Here is a 14,109-nt window from a genome sequence, read left to right as displayed (position 1 = left end):
TCATTCTTTGACACATGAAGCAAGTGAAGAGTTTGTTCTTCATCTTCAGCGCCCTCTTGTGTTGTTACTAACAGCATGTACAAATTCACTAAAAAAGTATTCCTGTGTTCTACAGGAGTTACCATTAATTTTAAAAAAATTAACATTATTTAATTTAAATATTTTCAAGCTACATTATTTTTTTTATTTTTATGTTAAAGCATATTTTCTTTTTTTTTGTTGTTTTTTTTTCAGACTGAAAAGCCAGAACGACGTCATACCTTTGCCTCCTTAGCTTTACGTAAGCGCTACAGCTATTTGACCGACCCAGCAGCGAGTGAGTGTCCACTTTTACTTCAGTTCTATTATTTTGACGTATATTGTTGTTATTTTTCTCACTATAATGCCTAAAACCGAGCTATATCCATCAATCCATACATACATCCATGAATTTTCAACCTGTGTAGAGCCACGGGGAGGGTGGAAGTCTAATCCACTTGTGGCTCAGTCACAGTGCACATATTTATTTCCCATACATCATATGTCCTCGATAAAAACATGGTTTCCTGTTATTTGTTCTGACCACCAAACCTCATCAAACATTTGCATGGTTTCCTGTGTGTTTTGCTTCGCTTACCTACCCCATGTCGAAAACTGTCTCCCTGTCTCAAGTGCTCTCTTGTTACCGTAGAGGCCCCCCAAATTCATGTCTGTCTGCTTATTTATCAGAACAGTGTTTTCAGTCGGGTTTAATAAACATTCCGAATTGTTTGCACTTTTTTATTGGCTTTATAACTATGTGTTAATATTGTCTGACGGGTTGCACTTTACTTCATGTGCCTGCAGTTTCCCCTTGATGAAGACAGATAGACCTTAAATCTTCTTAAAAATGAGTAAGAAACTGTATATTGCAGGGCATGCTGCACAGCCATGTAAAGTGCAACCTCATGTAATTAAGTTATGAAAAAACGAAACATTTTTCAATTTTAGTTTGAACTAGGGGTCATCTGGCATTGGGAAAAGTACCAATTTAAAAACTAAAAACTTTTTTAATTGTGTAGTTCAGGATACCGTTGCTTGGAGGCAATGATTATTGAATACAACCAAAATCAATGGAATCCACTTATATTTTTGTTTCAGTTATGAGTTACTTTTATGTTGTCACCAATACCATTTGACATACATTTTGTTTCCATACACACTCCATTTTCTATCGAGTTATTTTGTCATTTAGCCATCATCACTCTGCAAAATGAGTATTTCTTACATGATATGTTTAAATATTTGCCTTTCTGCTGTGAATAATACCAATTCTGACTGACACAAACTTCTCTTTCTGTTTCTTACATTTTATTTGATTTTTTTTATGTTCATTTTATGTTTAATTCCTTATTGTTTTGATTTGAATTATTGTTGAAGAAACTACTGATCGAAGCTCGCCGAGAACACAGCCTTCTAGCTACCCTCACAAACCTGTCTTTTCAACGAGATCTTATCAGGCGTGGTCGCCTGTTCCTGTCGCCATCCCTGGCCAAACCAAGTCTGGATTTGGCTCCCTCTCCAGTTCGTCATCCAACACGCCTTCTGCCTCTCCACTGAAGTCTGTCTGGTCCATCAACTCTGCCTCCCCCATCAAGAGCAACATCCCTGGATCACCTGCCTCTTCTGTAAAGTCAGTTAGCGACACAGCGTCCCCCATCCGATCATATAGAACCATCTCTTCTCCTATTAAAACTGTAGTCCAACAGTCCCAGTACCCTGTTCAGGTCACCCCCAGTCCCCTGGCCTCGCCAGGGAGGAGTGCCCCAGATCCTGTATCCATGAAAGGATTGGCAGCATTGTCAGCTAGAATCTCCCCCATAACTACCTCTGGAGGAGGAAGCACTGTTCTTGACAGAATATCCATTGGCCTGACCCCACCAACCTCTCCCAAATCTTCCCTAAATATGTTCAGCTCTCCATTGCCCTACAAGAATGTATTGGGAAGCTCTAGTGGCACAGCATCTTCCTCCTCACCCATTAAAACTGTTCCCGGTCTCTCCTCTGTTCGCTCCTTTGCCTCAGAGGCCACTGGTAACGCAAGAAACCTTTTCTCTTCTCTTTCATCACCCCTCAAATCCAATAACCCCCCAAGTGCTGCAGGGCTCATTAATGGAACTTTGTCACCAACACAGTACCGGTCTTCATCCCCAACACCTCTTCTCACCAGCAGTCTACAGGAGAGAATACAAGCAACCACCAATGCAGCAACTACAAGCGTCAACGCAGCCTTTGATGAGGTTGAAAAAACATTAAATTCTTGTTCTGCAGGGTATGGCACCCTGAAGTCTATGTCCTCTTCTGCGTCCTCCTCATATCAGTCCATTAGGTCATCAGCTTCCGGTTCCCTTTATACCCCTTTGAGATCTGCCCCTAATGCCACCACTGCTGTAACGTCCAGCACAATGACTGTTCCTGTGTATTCAGTCATAAGTGTGCTGCCAGAGTCACAATTTAAAAAGTTGCCAGAGGTGTCCTCATCAGCCGCTGCTCTACTTTCCCCAAGGAAATCTGTGCCGTCTGAGGTGAATGCTCAGTCGTCTTTTGCAAGAACTCTTTCTCCCATCAAAGCTCCTCATTTACCCGCCGGTATTAAATCTAAGAATATGTCACCCCTCTCATCTAGCCAAGAGATTCTGAAGGATGTTGCTGAAATGAAAGAGGATTTGATAAGAATGTCCGCCATTTTACAGACAGATCCAAATTCTTCATCTAGTAAAGGATTTCGGTCTGATTCTCCCAAAGAGGGTAAGCTAGAGGACGAGGAACCATATCGGATTGTGGAGAAAGTCAAACAGGATTTAGTAAAAGTGAGTGAAATCCTCACTAAAGATGTCGGGAAGGATGGTAGAGTTTCCCCATCAAGGGGTTCATTAGATGACATTCACTTCTCAAAAATACAAGTTGAACAGCCACCAAGCAACTGGAGCTACCCACCAAGATATGAGACAGTAGTTCACCAAACTGGAACAAAATCCTCACCAGATTTCAGCCTCTCCAAAGTAGTGGACTACCTTGTCAATGAAGTAGGAAGCAGCACATTCTCTAAAGTGCCGGAAGGAAAGCATAAAACTGATGAGGACAGAAGAGAAGGGGAGGGAAAAGAGAAGCATAAAAGAGTCTTAAAGCCCACTATAGCAGTTCAAGAACATAAGCTGAAAATGCCTCCAACAAACATGCGGTCTTCACCTTCAGACAGAGAAATCAGCAAAGTAGCAGATGCACTTTTTGGGTCAGACACTGTTCTGGAGTCCCCTGATGATATCTCACATGAACAAGATAAAAGCCCCCTATCAGACAGTGGGTTTGAGACGAGGAGTGAGAGGACACCTTCTGCTCCTCAAAGCGCAGAAGGTATGGGCCCTAAGGCACTTTTTCAAGATATGCCAGCTCCTCCAGTGATCACTGAAACTAGGACAGAGGTTGTCCATGTCATCAGGAGCTATGAGCCAGAGGATAAAACTCAGCCCGCCATGGAGGACACACATTCTGTCAAGTATATTGATTCTGGTTCTAAAAGTCAGACTCAATTTACATCAGCTGGAGACCAAAATAAATGCAGTTCAGTAAAGGTCAGCCCAGATGAAGATCCAAAAGGAATGAGAGTAAAAGAGGAAACTCACATCACCACCACCACCAGAATGGTATACCACAAACCACCTGGAAAGGAGGCAGCATCAGAGAGATGTGAAGAAACTATGTCTGTTCATGACATAATGAAGGCTTTTCAGTCAGGCAAAGACCCCTCCAGGGAGCTAGCTGGACTATTTGAACACAGGTCTAGCAACGAGGAAATTTCACAAAGAGTTCTTGAGGATGTCAACTCCAAACCAAAAGTTGAACGTATAATTGAGGTTCATATTGAAAAGGGCAATAAAACAGAACCAACAGAAGTTATTATCAGAGAAACTAAAAACCACACTGAAAAAGAAATGTTTTTCTATCCAGGGAGTAGGCAAGATGACGAAGAGCCTGAAGAATCACCCTCAGTTTTTCTTGACTCCTCCAGAGTAAATACACCCATGTCACAGGAGGAAGACAGTCGCCCTAGTTCAGCACAACTCATAGCAGATGATTCCTACAAAACATTAAAGCTTCTTAGCCAGCAATCTGTAGAGTTCAACGAGGATGAATTATCAGAACTTAGAGGAGAATCTTACAATTTTGCTGAGAAAATGCTACTTTCTGAGAAACTTGACCGTTCCTATTCTGACACAGAAGAGTATTTGAGAGATCGGTCTCGCTTTCATTCACCAGACAGAAGCAGTTATAGTGAAGGTAGGTCGGCTGCACCAAGAACAGAGTATGTTTTTAGGTCATCAAGAAATGCCTATGACCAGTCTGGTCGCTTGGCCAATGTTGATGATAACTTTGACAAATTGACACTTCTGCAGTATTCATCTGAGCCTGGTAGTCCAAAGCATTCTGTTTGGATGCGTGTGTCCGATGACACTCAAAATAACGAAGGAGGGCAAATAATGTATGAGGACAGAGTTGACAGGACTGTTAAAGAGGCAGAAGAGAAACTGAGTGAAGTATCTCAGTTCTTTAGGGATAAAACAGAACAACTCAATGACGAACTGTCATCTCCAGAAAAAAAATCTCGCAGGCCAGACTTCAGGGAATCGCGATCAGGGCCCAGTTCAACACAAAGTAGCCCAGAGAGGTCACCATATAGGACTGGATGTAGTGGGGAAGAATGGAACAGAGAAAGACTTCGAGACAGGTTTGCCTCAAGTGACAGAAAATGTGCCAGTTTACCTAGTAGCCCAGAACGTAGAGCATTGCTACAGTTTTCTGATGCAGATTCCCAAAAACAAAGAGCGGATACATCACAGAGAAGTGCTGGTGATAACCCTAAACCTTCTCAAATGTCATCATCCAAAGTCAGTGCAGTGCGACTGAAGTTTGAGCAAGAGGCTCAAAGACAACAGAGGGGTCCTCAGGGTGGCCAAAATTCCAACCTTCCAGTTAGGAAACTCCAGGAAACTAAACTACCTGTGTATCAGATGTTTGGTGGTGGTAGTGTTTCAAAAACTCCAGATAGTCCAGTAACTCAGAGAAAGGGCATTGGCAATGAATCAAATACATTTTCTCCCAAACATGAAACCAGTGAAAAAGAGAAAAATCAGGAAGAAAACTTGTACAAAACTAGGGATGGCCAAAGGTATGGGCATCATAACCCTCAATCTCCCAAATTATCCCATTCTTCAATCCATGATTCGCCAAATGATTCCAATAGAAGTGATTTGCAAAGACAGGAAGCAGCTAAGAAAGTAATCTACACAGAATATGTGGTCAGAGAAGGTCCAAATTGCAACAGTAGTCTAAAAAAAAACTCGGAATCACAAATTCCTGTAAAAAAGTCGTCTAATTTCCCAGAAAAACAGAAATCCTCTCCGTATTTAATGTTAGATGAATCTCACGAAAGATCTGGGTCTCGCACAGCTATTTCAGCTAGAAATCAGTCCAAAAGTAGCTCCGAATCCAATAAGTCTACTCGAGGTTTATCAGTCGGAAAATCTACGCCAGACACAAGCCAGTCTAATGTGTTGTGTAATGGTGTGGATGATGACCAGGTAGAGTATTTGGGTCAAGTAACACCTGTGGTCATAACTGAAGGTTTCAAAGATATTAAACCGTTGCCTGTGTATGTCAGCATTCAAGTGGGAAAGCAGTATGAAAAAGAGGAGGCCTCGGGGCAGCTAGGAACATATAAAAAGATAGTAAGCCACGAGAGTAGGACAGTCCATGAGACTAGGGGTGCATTTTACACTGTCAAACAAAAGCAGTCTCCATCTCCTCAAGGAAGTCCAGAAGATGACACTCTGGAACAAGTGACTTTCATGGACAGCTCTGGCCGAAGCCCTGTTACTCCTGAGACTCCAAGTTCGGAGGAAATGAGTCTAACCTCCAGAGCCCCAGACTCTGTGATAGGTTTCATGACTGGCATGCCAAGCCCCATTCCAGAGGAGTCTGAAGAAGAAGAGGGGAAGACCTTCATCTACAAGGAGCCCTCTAAAGAAAAATCCAAGCCATCTTCTCCGGAAATTCGAAGTAAAAATCAAGATGGAGAGAGAAGGAAGTCAGGAGAAAAAAGAGTTGCTTATATAGAGTTTCCACCACCTCCCCCCTTAGAGGCAGAGCAGTCTGACCCTAAGAAAAAGGGCTCCCAGGGTTCCTCAGAAGCAGAGACTGAAATGATGGAGGTAAATCTCCAAGAGGAGCATGATAGGCACCTCTTATCTGAACCAGTCATTAGGGTGCAGCCACCATCTCCTATCCCCCCAGGAGCAGATAACAGCGACTCTAGTGATGATGAATCAGTCTTTCATCCCATTCCTGTCAAGAAATATACATTCAAAATAAAAGAAGAAGGAGGAGAGAAACGCTCAAAACATAAAAAATCTGAGAAAAATGGAAACAATGACTCTGGAGTCAATGGTGTTTTGAAGGGGGATGATGCTGACTTGGAACCAAACGGCAATGATCAATCAATCACTGACTGTTCCATAGCAACTACAGCAGAATTCTCCCATGACACAGATGCAACTGAAATAGACTCTTTAGATGGCTATGATCTTCAAGATGAGGATGATGGACTGAGTGAGGACCCAAAAACTTCAAGTCTGTCCAATGATGGAAAAATGACTGACCGCTCATTCGGTCAGTCTAAGCTAGAAGTGATAGAGGAGGAGAAAGGTGAAGATGGTGGGGACAATGGAAAAAGCAGTAAATCTTCCAAGAATAGCGATGGGGCTGAAAAAGATTATACACTTGAAGGAAGACATCCAGATAGACAAGGATTTGCAGAGAACTATTTTGGCTACCAGCTTGAAGAGGAACTTAATTCAACCTTTAAAACGGTTGCCACCAAGGGACTGGACTTTGATCCCTGGTCCACAAAAGGGGTTGACAATGAGGGGGTTTTTGAGTCAAAAGCAAAAGACGAGGACCCAAAGCCCTTCAGTTTATCGGTGGAGGATAAATCACAGGCAACAACACCCGATACAACCCCTGCTCGAACTCCAACCGATGAGAGCACACCAACTAGTGAGCCTAACCCCTTCCCTTTCCACGAAGGAAAGATGTTTGAGATGACCCGCAGTGGTGCTATTGACATGAGCAAGCGGGACTTTGTTGAAGAGAGGCTTCAGTTTTTCCAGATTGGTGAGCATTCCTCTGACCCTAAAACAGGGGAAAAGGGGCGAGGGGGCAAGATCCTGGGGGTACTTTCCTCTCAATCAAGAACAGGGGAGAGATGCACAGTAGATGGGAAGATTCAGGTTGTAGATACTAACTTAGACAGCAGCACTACACCAACAGCAGAAGCTACAGCAAAATGCAGTCCTATACAACCTGGTAGTGACTATGCAGGTACTGATGTTCCTGCCTGTGAAGCCATAGCAGAGACTGCTTCTTCTTGCACAATCACAGCCTCTAAGGTTGATCCCAAATTACGCACTCCTATTAAGATGGGCATTGCTGCCTCCATAACACTGAAAAAAGACTCAGGGGATGTCACTGATTGTAAAGCTGAGATGTCAGGGGGTCAAGTAGTGTCAGAATACATTAGCACGGAGGCTCAGTGTACAGAGAAAAAGTCCAGTAGTCATGCTGAGGCACGGCAAGACAAAAAAGATTACCCCTTAGAAAACTTTAACAACAACAATAATCTTGAGTCCTCCAGCGTTCAGGCCAACTACATTCAATGTGGTAGTGTGGTGTTCAATTTACAGTCCTCATCCGAGCCCACCCTTCAGAAAGCTAGTCGGATAGAAACAACATGCTATAGGGACTTAGAGGAGAAAGTAGAAGTTCACCACAGCAGACTAGCACAGGAGCAGAAAAACGAAACAGTTAAAGAAAGTGAGGTGAAGCAACCCAAGTCACGGCTTCCAGTTAAAGCATCAGGGTGGTCATTTCACACCCAGGGGACAGCTATTGGCAAACAGAAACCCAAACAAGCAATAACTGCTCAAGTCAGAAAAAGAGGAGAGCCAGCCATTGCCAAAGTAGCACCCAGATCTAGAATCCCAATTAAGGATGTAAAAAAGAATAGTCCCGCTGCTACAACTTGTTCACCACTTCCAGTTCAGGGTACCTCACAGCCAATGAGGAAATTGGAAAAAGAGACAAGAGCTATTCAGTTACCAACGAGACTTCCATTTAAGGGCAGCAATCAAGTTACTAGTGTCACAGTTGAGGGAGCATGTAGACAGGACAGAAAAGAGAACCCTAGTGAGATCTGTAAGCGCACCATTGAATACTTTAAAGACATTAGTGGGGAGACGCTAAAGTTGGTGGACCGCCTGTCAGACGAGGAGAAAAAGACGCAGACAGAGCAGTCGGAGGAAGACAGCACCTCCCGGAGCACCTCTCTGTCGGACGCCTCCCAGCCTTCCCAGCCCTCCCAGCCCTCCCAGCCCTCCCGCTCATCCAGGTCTGGTAGAGGTTCGAGGGCTGAGGCCGGGGCCGCGTCCGTAAGGGCAAAGGTGGCGACGACGGACAGGGCCTCCGGCAGTGAGAGGAACAGGAGGAGTAGGCGGACTGGTGGGAAGGAGGGCAGTCAGGGACTCTCAGGGTCTCGAACGCCTCCCATCGCGGAGATCAAGCCTAGTTTGTAAAACTTTCACACTATGTTTAAAATATATCTCTATATTTGAGCTCACTTTTAGTTGCATGACTTTGTCGTGATTGTCTTCTGAATTGACTGGAATGCCTGTGGCGTGTTTCCATTTTGTCTTCAGAACAGTAGCTGTCATTTGTTTTATTTTTATTTTATTTTTCACCATTAATGTAACGTGTACTGTACTGTCTGTAGTAATGATGTGTCACTGGCACCACCAGTGGCCCGTTTGACAACTCCCCTGTCCGGATGCCTGTTCAACATGGTTCCTGACCTATTGTGCCAATTATTCCCTCAAATTTTACATAAAACTGTCCTAGAAACTTCCCACACACCTATATGTGTCCCTGCATGTTGACATTAGTCTATCATAGACTTCTACCCCTGAATTTAGAGAAATATTGAGTCTGTTGTTAAGTTTTGTTACATTTGTGTAGTTTTCATGCAGTTACTGCCTGCCTAGAAGATACATATCACAGTCTTGACACACCACTTACTCTGTTGAAACATTTAAGTTACCCATTATTGCTTAACGTGTAAAAAAATGTCCTTTTCTTGCCATCTTGGATAAATACCTGCACTGACTTATATCATGGCAGTATTCAAATTATTGTTGTAATACGCAAGAGCATTCCATCTTAAAAGCTTAAAGGTAACACAACAATAAAGTTGGAGGCTGAATCCACTCTCAGCCCAAATTTAAAAAATTCAAGAAAAGGGGCGTTCTGAGTAGGGGAGGTGTAGTTTGGATCTGTTATTGACAGTGAGGTTAGCTTAAGCTAACTTAGTCACTTTGCGTCTTCAATATGGAGAGTGGTACCGATTAAAGTGTCTCTGCAGAACTTTCTGTGGAAGTTCATAGTCCTTTCCGAAGGGGACCTGTGTCTGAGTGGTAAATAGACGCTAGCAGAATAAGCTAATAAAGGAAAATGCCTTTAGCAAATAATCCAGATAAAACTGTTCATTGCAAATCCCATCTCTGGATTCAGTGTCAATCACACCAAACCACTGTTGCCTAACTTCCATGACCACTGAGAGGTTGTGTAAGTCTGTACATTTTTGACTACAAAAGGCAAAACACCTACAATCCATGCATGAGCTAACATGCTAACGACAGACATTACAGATTCAAAAATGGGCGTGGCTTTTAAAGTGGAGCACCAGAACAATGTTGTGAATCTTCTGAAATGACGTGGGACTTACACCAAATGACCAATCACAAAATTAAGCGGTGATACATCGTTTCAACCAGTAGGGGGCAGCACACAGACGGTTTTAGACTATAATCTCAGGAATTAAACAAGTTTATAATTTTAAATTGTCGAAAATGGGGCAGAAGTTGATTTAGTGTTTGGTTACCCTTTAAGCATTGTTCATTAACTGATTGGAATGCTGAATTACTCTTGCAATCATTTTCTGCATTTTGGTAAAAATTAATTTAAAATTCCTATAAAAACAAGTGGCCAGAAATGGAAACTATATTAGGGTTTTTATTTTTCTCTTACATTAAAATACAAGGGATGAAAAATGTAAATGGTGTTAATGCGTTTACTCTCTTCTCTCCGCTTAGGTCCCCAAAGTCCTTGTGAGCGGACTGATTTGCGTATGGCTATTGTTGCAGATCACCTGGGACTCAGCTGGACAGGTGACATTCACAGTACACTGCTGTTTTAATTATCTTTTTCACCTGGTTTGCTAACCTGGGAGTCAAGCCTTTGTGAAACTAATTGACACCTCAGACAGAAGAAAATCTTAAATCACTTGAGGGTTTTGGTCTAATCTAAATCTCCACATTTCTACTCTGATATAGAATTATTTCCGTGAGCTCTTTCTTTTAAATTTGTTCGTTTTTTTCTGATCATAAATGTGGCTGTCCTGCTACCCATAACATGACCACAAGCTAAGTTTGAATTGTGAAAACAATAAATTTACTGAAAAATGATTAATTTCAAATACAGTTGGATTTATCAAATAAGAAAAAATGGATGACGTAAAAAAAAAAAAAAAGTTATGTCTAAACTTATCCGGTTTTGTAAATATTTTAAACTGATGGTATAGAAAGTGAAATAAAATTATTTTATCAATTCATGAAAGCTTCTTTTTATATTTTAGAGCTGGCTCGGGAGATGAACTTTACTGTGGATGAGATCAACCACATAAGACTTGAGAATCCTAACTCTCTAACAGCACAGAGCTTCATGTTACTCAAGAAATGGGTCGGTCGAGAAGGGAAAAATGCCACAAGTAAGTCTATTAATAAATCTACATGTCCATTTCCCTTTTTTTTTTAATTAAATATTCAACACCACAAAACTGATTTTACATCCTGTCTTTGCTTTCTTCTTGCAGCGGATGCCTTAACCACAGTGCTGACCAAAGTCAATCGGATGGATATTGTTAGTTTACTGGAGGGCCCAATATTTGACTATGGTAACATTTCAGGCACGAGATGTTTTGCCGATGATAACCCTGTTTTCCGGGATCAGGCTGATGGTAAAGTTTAGCTTCTCTAGCTGACCTCTTACCTCTCCCTGCTACCAGTTTTTGTTGATGTTGCAGTGCTTGCATGATTTGTGGCAGACCTAATGTGAGATGTGAGCTTTGAACAACTGGCTCTGATTGTTTTTCAATAAAATCAATAGATTAACCGCTAAATTCAGACCCTCCAGGATTTCGTGGCAGATATTTATGATCGTTACGGCCTAAAACACCTGATGTCGCGGCAGTGAAAAGTTGTGAAAAGTTGCAATGGTTTTTAAAATATATTTTTTCGAAAATTGTCTAAAAATGTTATTTATTAAATAAACTTTGCATTTTCATATTCCAACTCTTTTCATTGTGACATATCACAACATAAATAATCGATTCATAAAAATATACATTGATTTAGCCCATAAAGCTAAAGTCGGCTAGCTTGATGCTAACGTTTAATGGAATTTCCCATAGGACGGCTAATGCTAACGCTCAGTCGACCTGAACATACATTCATGACTAATTAAACGTCTTTATAAACTTACAAGTATGAATTTTCCAAACTCTTTTAAGGAAATATTTTTTAAAGTAACCATTTGTGGTCTAAAACAGTTTTTTTGCTCATATTTTCTTCTTCTTCTGGAATAATGTGTACAGCTATAGCGCGATCGCCACCTAGTGGCCAAACTGAAACATCCTACATACAATGATAATGATCTGAACATTTTTGATAGAACTTCTGCTTTTAGAAGAACTGTATGCTTTTAACAATCTCATAATTTCACTAATAAATTTTAAAGAATCTGAACTGTATCGGATTAATATGAATATATTCAAATCATACAGTAGATTCTGAATATATTTCTAAAGAAAAATGCGTATAAATGTAAAAATGAGTACGGCTCTCGGAGAGGAGTCAGAATGGTAAACGTAACGAAACTGCGTCGTTACTCATGACTGTTGTCGCGGTAGATTGGTCAAAGTTGCGGTGAAAATGTAAAGTTGCAACAAATTGAAGAGTTTGCGATCCCAAAATTCTGGAGGGTTTGTAAACTGATTAAAAAACATATTTTATGTAATTGGTGTCTGCCATTTTAACCAATTTTACCGCTTAACTACTCTTTACATGCATGCTGCAAACTGCTTTCAATGGTTTTCAGTCACATCTGACATGAAATTGCGCATCCTTGTAGAATCTGATTTTCTCTGTAGATTTAGTTCAGCTTTCCTAGTTCTCCTCCAGTTCCTCTGAGCCTTCCTTGGATAGATGAGAGAATCTCCTCCCCTGTGAAACCAGACTGCCTCCTCCTCCTCTTCCTCCTCATCATCATCATCTCCTATTAGCAGTATCCCCTGCTGATAGCAGCTCTTAACAAACCAAGAGTCACCTCCATGTGCTTTTGTCTCAATCATGTTTTTCATGCATGTTTCTTATGTTGTGTTTCACTTCTTTTCTTTTATCTGCCCCTTAGTTTGTGTAATAATCCCCTTAACTCCCGGAAGCAATATGGCGCCCTTCATCGTTCAGTCATCCAATGCTATATTTCCAACCCCAACGCCAACTCCTCCCCCCACTCCCCTCACACCTACCTCCACCAATGGCTGTACCTTATCCTCCCGCCGCTCTCCCAGTTACGAGTCCTCCCTTTCCTTTAAAGATTTGGCCCCTTTGGCTCAGTTTGATGTCCCACCGTCTCGCCTCCGCTCGTCTCCTTCCCCGTCCTTCAACCCTCACTGTCTCCCTCCTGACCCGCGTCAATTTCCCGCTTTCCCCTTCACTCCAATACCCCTCATCACCTCCCCGCTCCCCTCCTCACCTAATCCTTCTTCACCCTTTTCAGCAACTTTTTTCCCAAATTCTCCTACACCTGTGCCCGGCTCTCCTCCATCACAACCAGCCACACTTTCACCGACCATATCCAGCTCGTCCGGCTTTTCCTGTCCCGCCAAAACAACCGCTCAAAACGATCCTTCCATCCCCTTTTGTTCAGCCTCCCCGAGTAAAGACTCTTTAGTGGCTATGCTGGCGCCCTCCTCCTCACGCCCTGTCTCCCCCCTCTCAATCCCACCCCCCGTCTCCCCGTCAGGATCTCGCTGTTCCAGCCCCGGTCCTTCTTCCCCTCCGCTCCGATCGCTTTCCCCATGCCCCGTTTGTCGCGTTCCGGCCGTTAGCCCGCCTCCTCCTCCCCGAACCCACACCGATCCCTCTAAGGTGGAGCTGTTCATTTAGCATGCGCCTGGCTTCACCTGGCTCCGCCCCCTTTGACTTCCATCCGTCACATCTCTCATCTGCATCATGTGGGCACAAAATAAATGTATTTTACAGAACTTACTAATATTTTTTTAACCACTTAATGTCTTGCCTCACACGACTTTTTAACAATTTCTGGAAATTTCCGTGAATTTTAACATTTTTTAAATATTTTGTATTAATATATTAGTTTAATTCATTTTACATGAAGTAATTTTTTAGCCAGTATTTTTGGAGTTCTTCAGGATCTATAGTATGGAGAGAGATAAGTATCACTCCGATTTATGCGCGCGTAATTCATAGTTTGTGCGTAACTTTGGATTTATGAGTAATTCATAGTTTGTGCGTAACTTAGGGTTTGTGCGTGCGTATTCTTGATTTGTAACTCATATAATACATTATGTACATAAGCACAAAAATGACAAAATAAAAAAAAAATACAAAATACTTTTTTTAATTTTCTAGTTTTTGTACTTATACACATAATGTATTTTATGAGTTACAAATCAAGAACACGCACGCACAAACCCCAAGTTATGCACAAACTATGAATTACTCATAAATCCAAAGTTACGCACAAATCAAGATTTAGGAACGCATAAATCCAAAGTTACGCAAAACTTGGGATTTAGGAACGCATAAATCCAAAGTTACGAACAAATCCGAAGTTACGAACAAATGGATAGTTACGAACAAATCAGGAATTACGCACGCATAAATCCAAAGTTACGCATAAATC

General features: G+C 41.9%; 1 protein-coding gene across 4 annotated transcripts in view; it reads left to right on the top strand.

Annotated features, from left to right (window-relative positions):
- Positions 1-14,109, top strand: part of LOC112161460 (ankyrin-3) — a 118,911-nt gene that overhangs the window by 92,546 nt on the left and 12,256 nt on the right. For 3 of the 4 annotated variants that reach the window (XM_024296559.2, XM_024296557.2, XM_024296558.2), the window contains exons 39-43: positions 235-316; positions 1,399-8,637; positions 10,218-10,292; positions 10,760-10,891; positions 10,997-11,140. In XM_024296559.2, coding sequence (XP_024152327.1) covers positions 235-316; positions 1,399-8,637; positions 10,218-10,292; positions 10,760-10,891; positions 10,997-11,140 — 7,672 coding nt within the window. Of the gene's footprint in view, positions 1-234; positions 317-1,398; positions 8,642-10,217; positions 10,293-10,759; positions 10,892-10,996; positions 11,141-14,109 lie in introns of those variants that run through there. The other variant, XR_002921885.2, reaches the window with a different exon arrangement.

Source organism: Oryzias melastigma, linkage group LG15 (assembly GCF_002922805.2).
Source record: "Oryzias melastigma strain HK-1 linkage group LG15, ASM292280v2, whole genome shotgun sequence".
Taxonomy (NCBI): Eukaryota; Metazoa; Chordata; class Actinopteri; order Beloniformes; family Adrianichthyidae; genus Oryzias; species Oryzias melastigma.
This window is presented reverse-complemented; position numbering and strand designations above follow the sequence as displayed.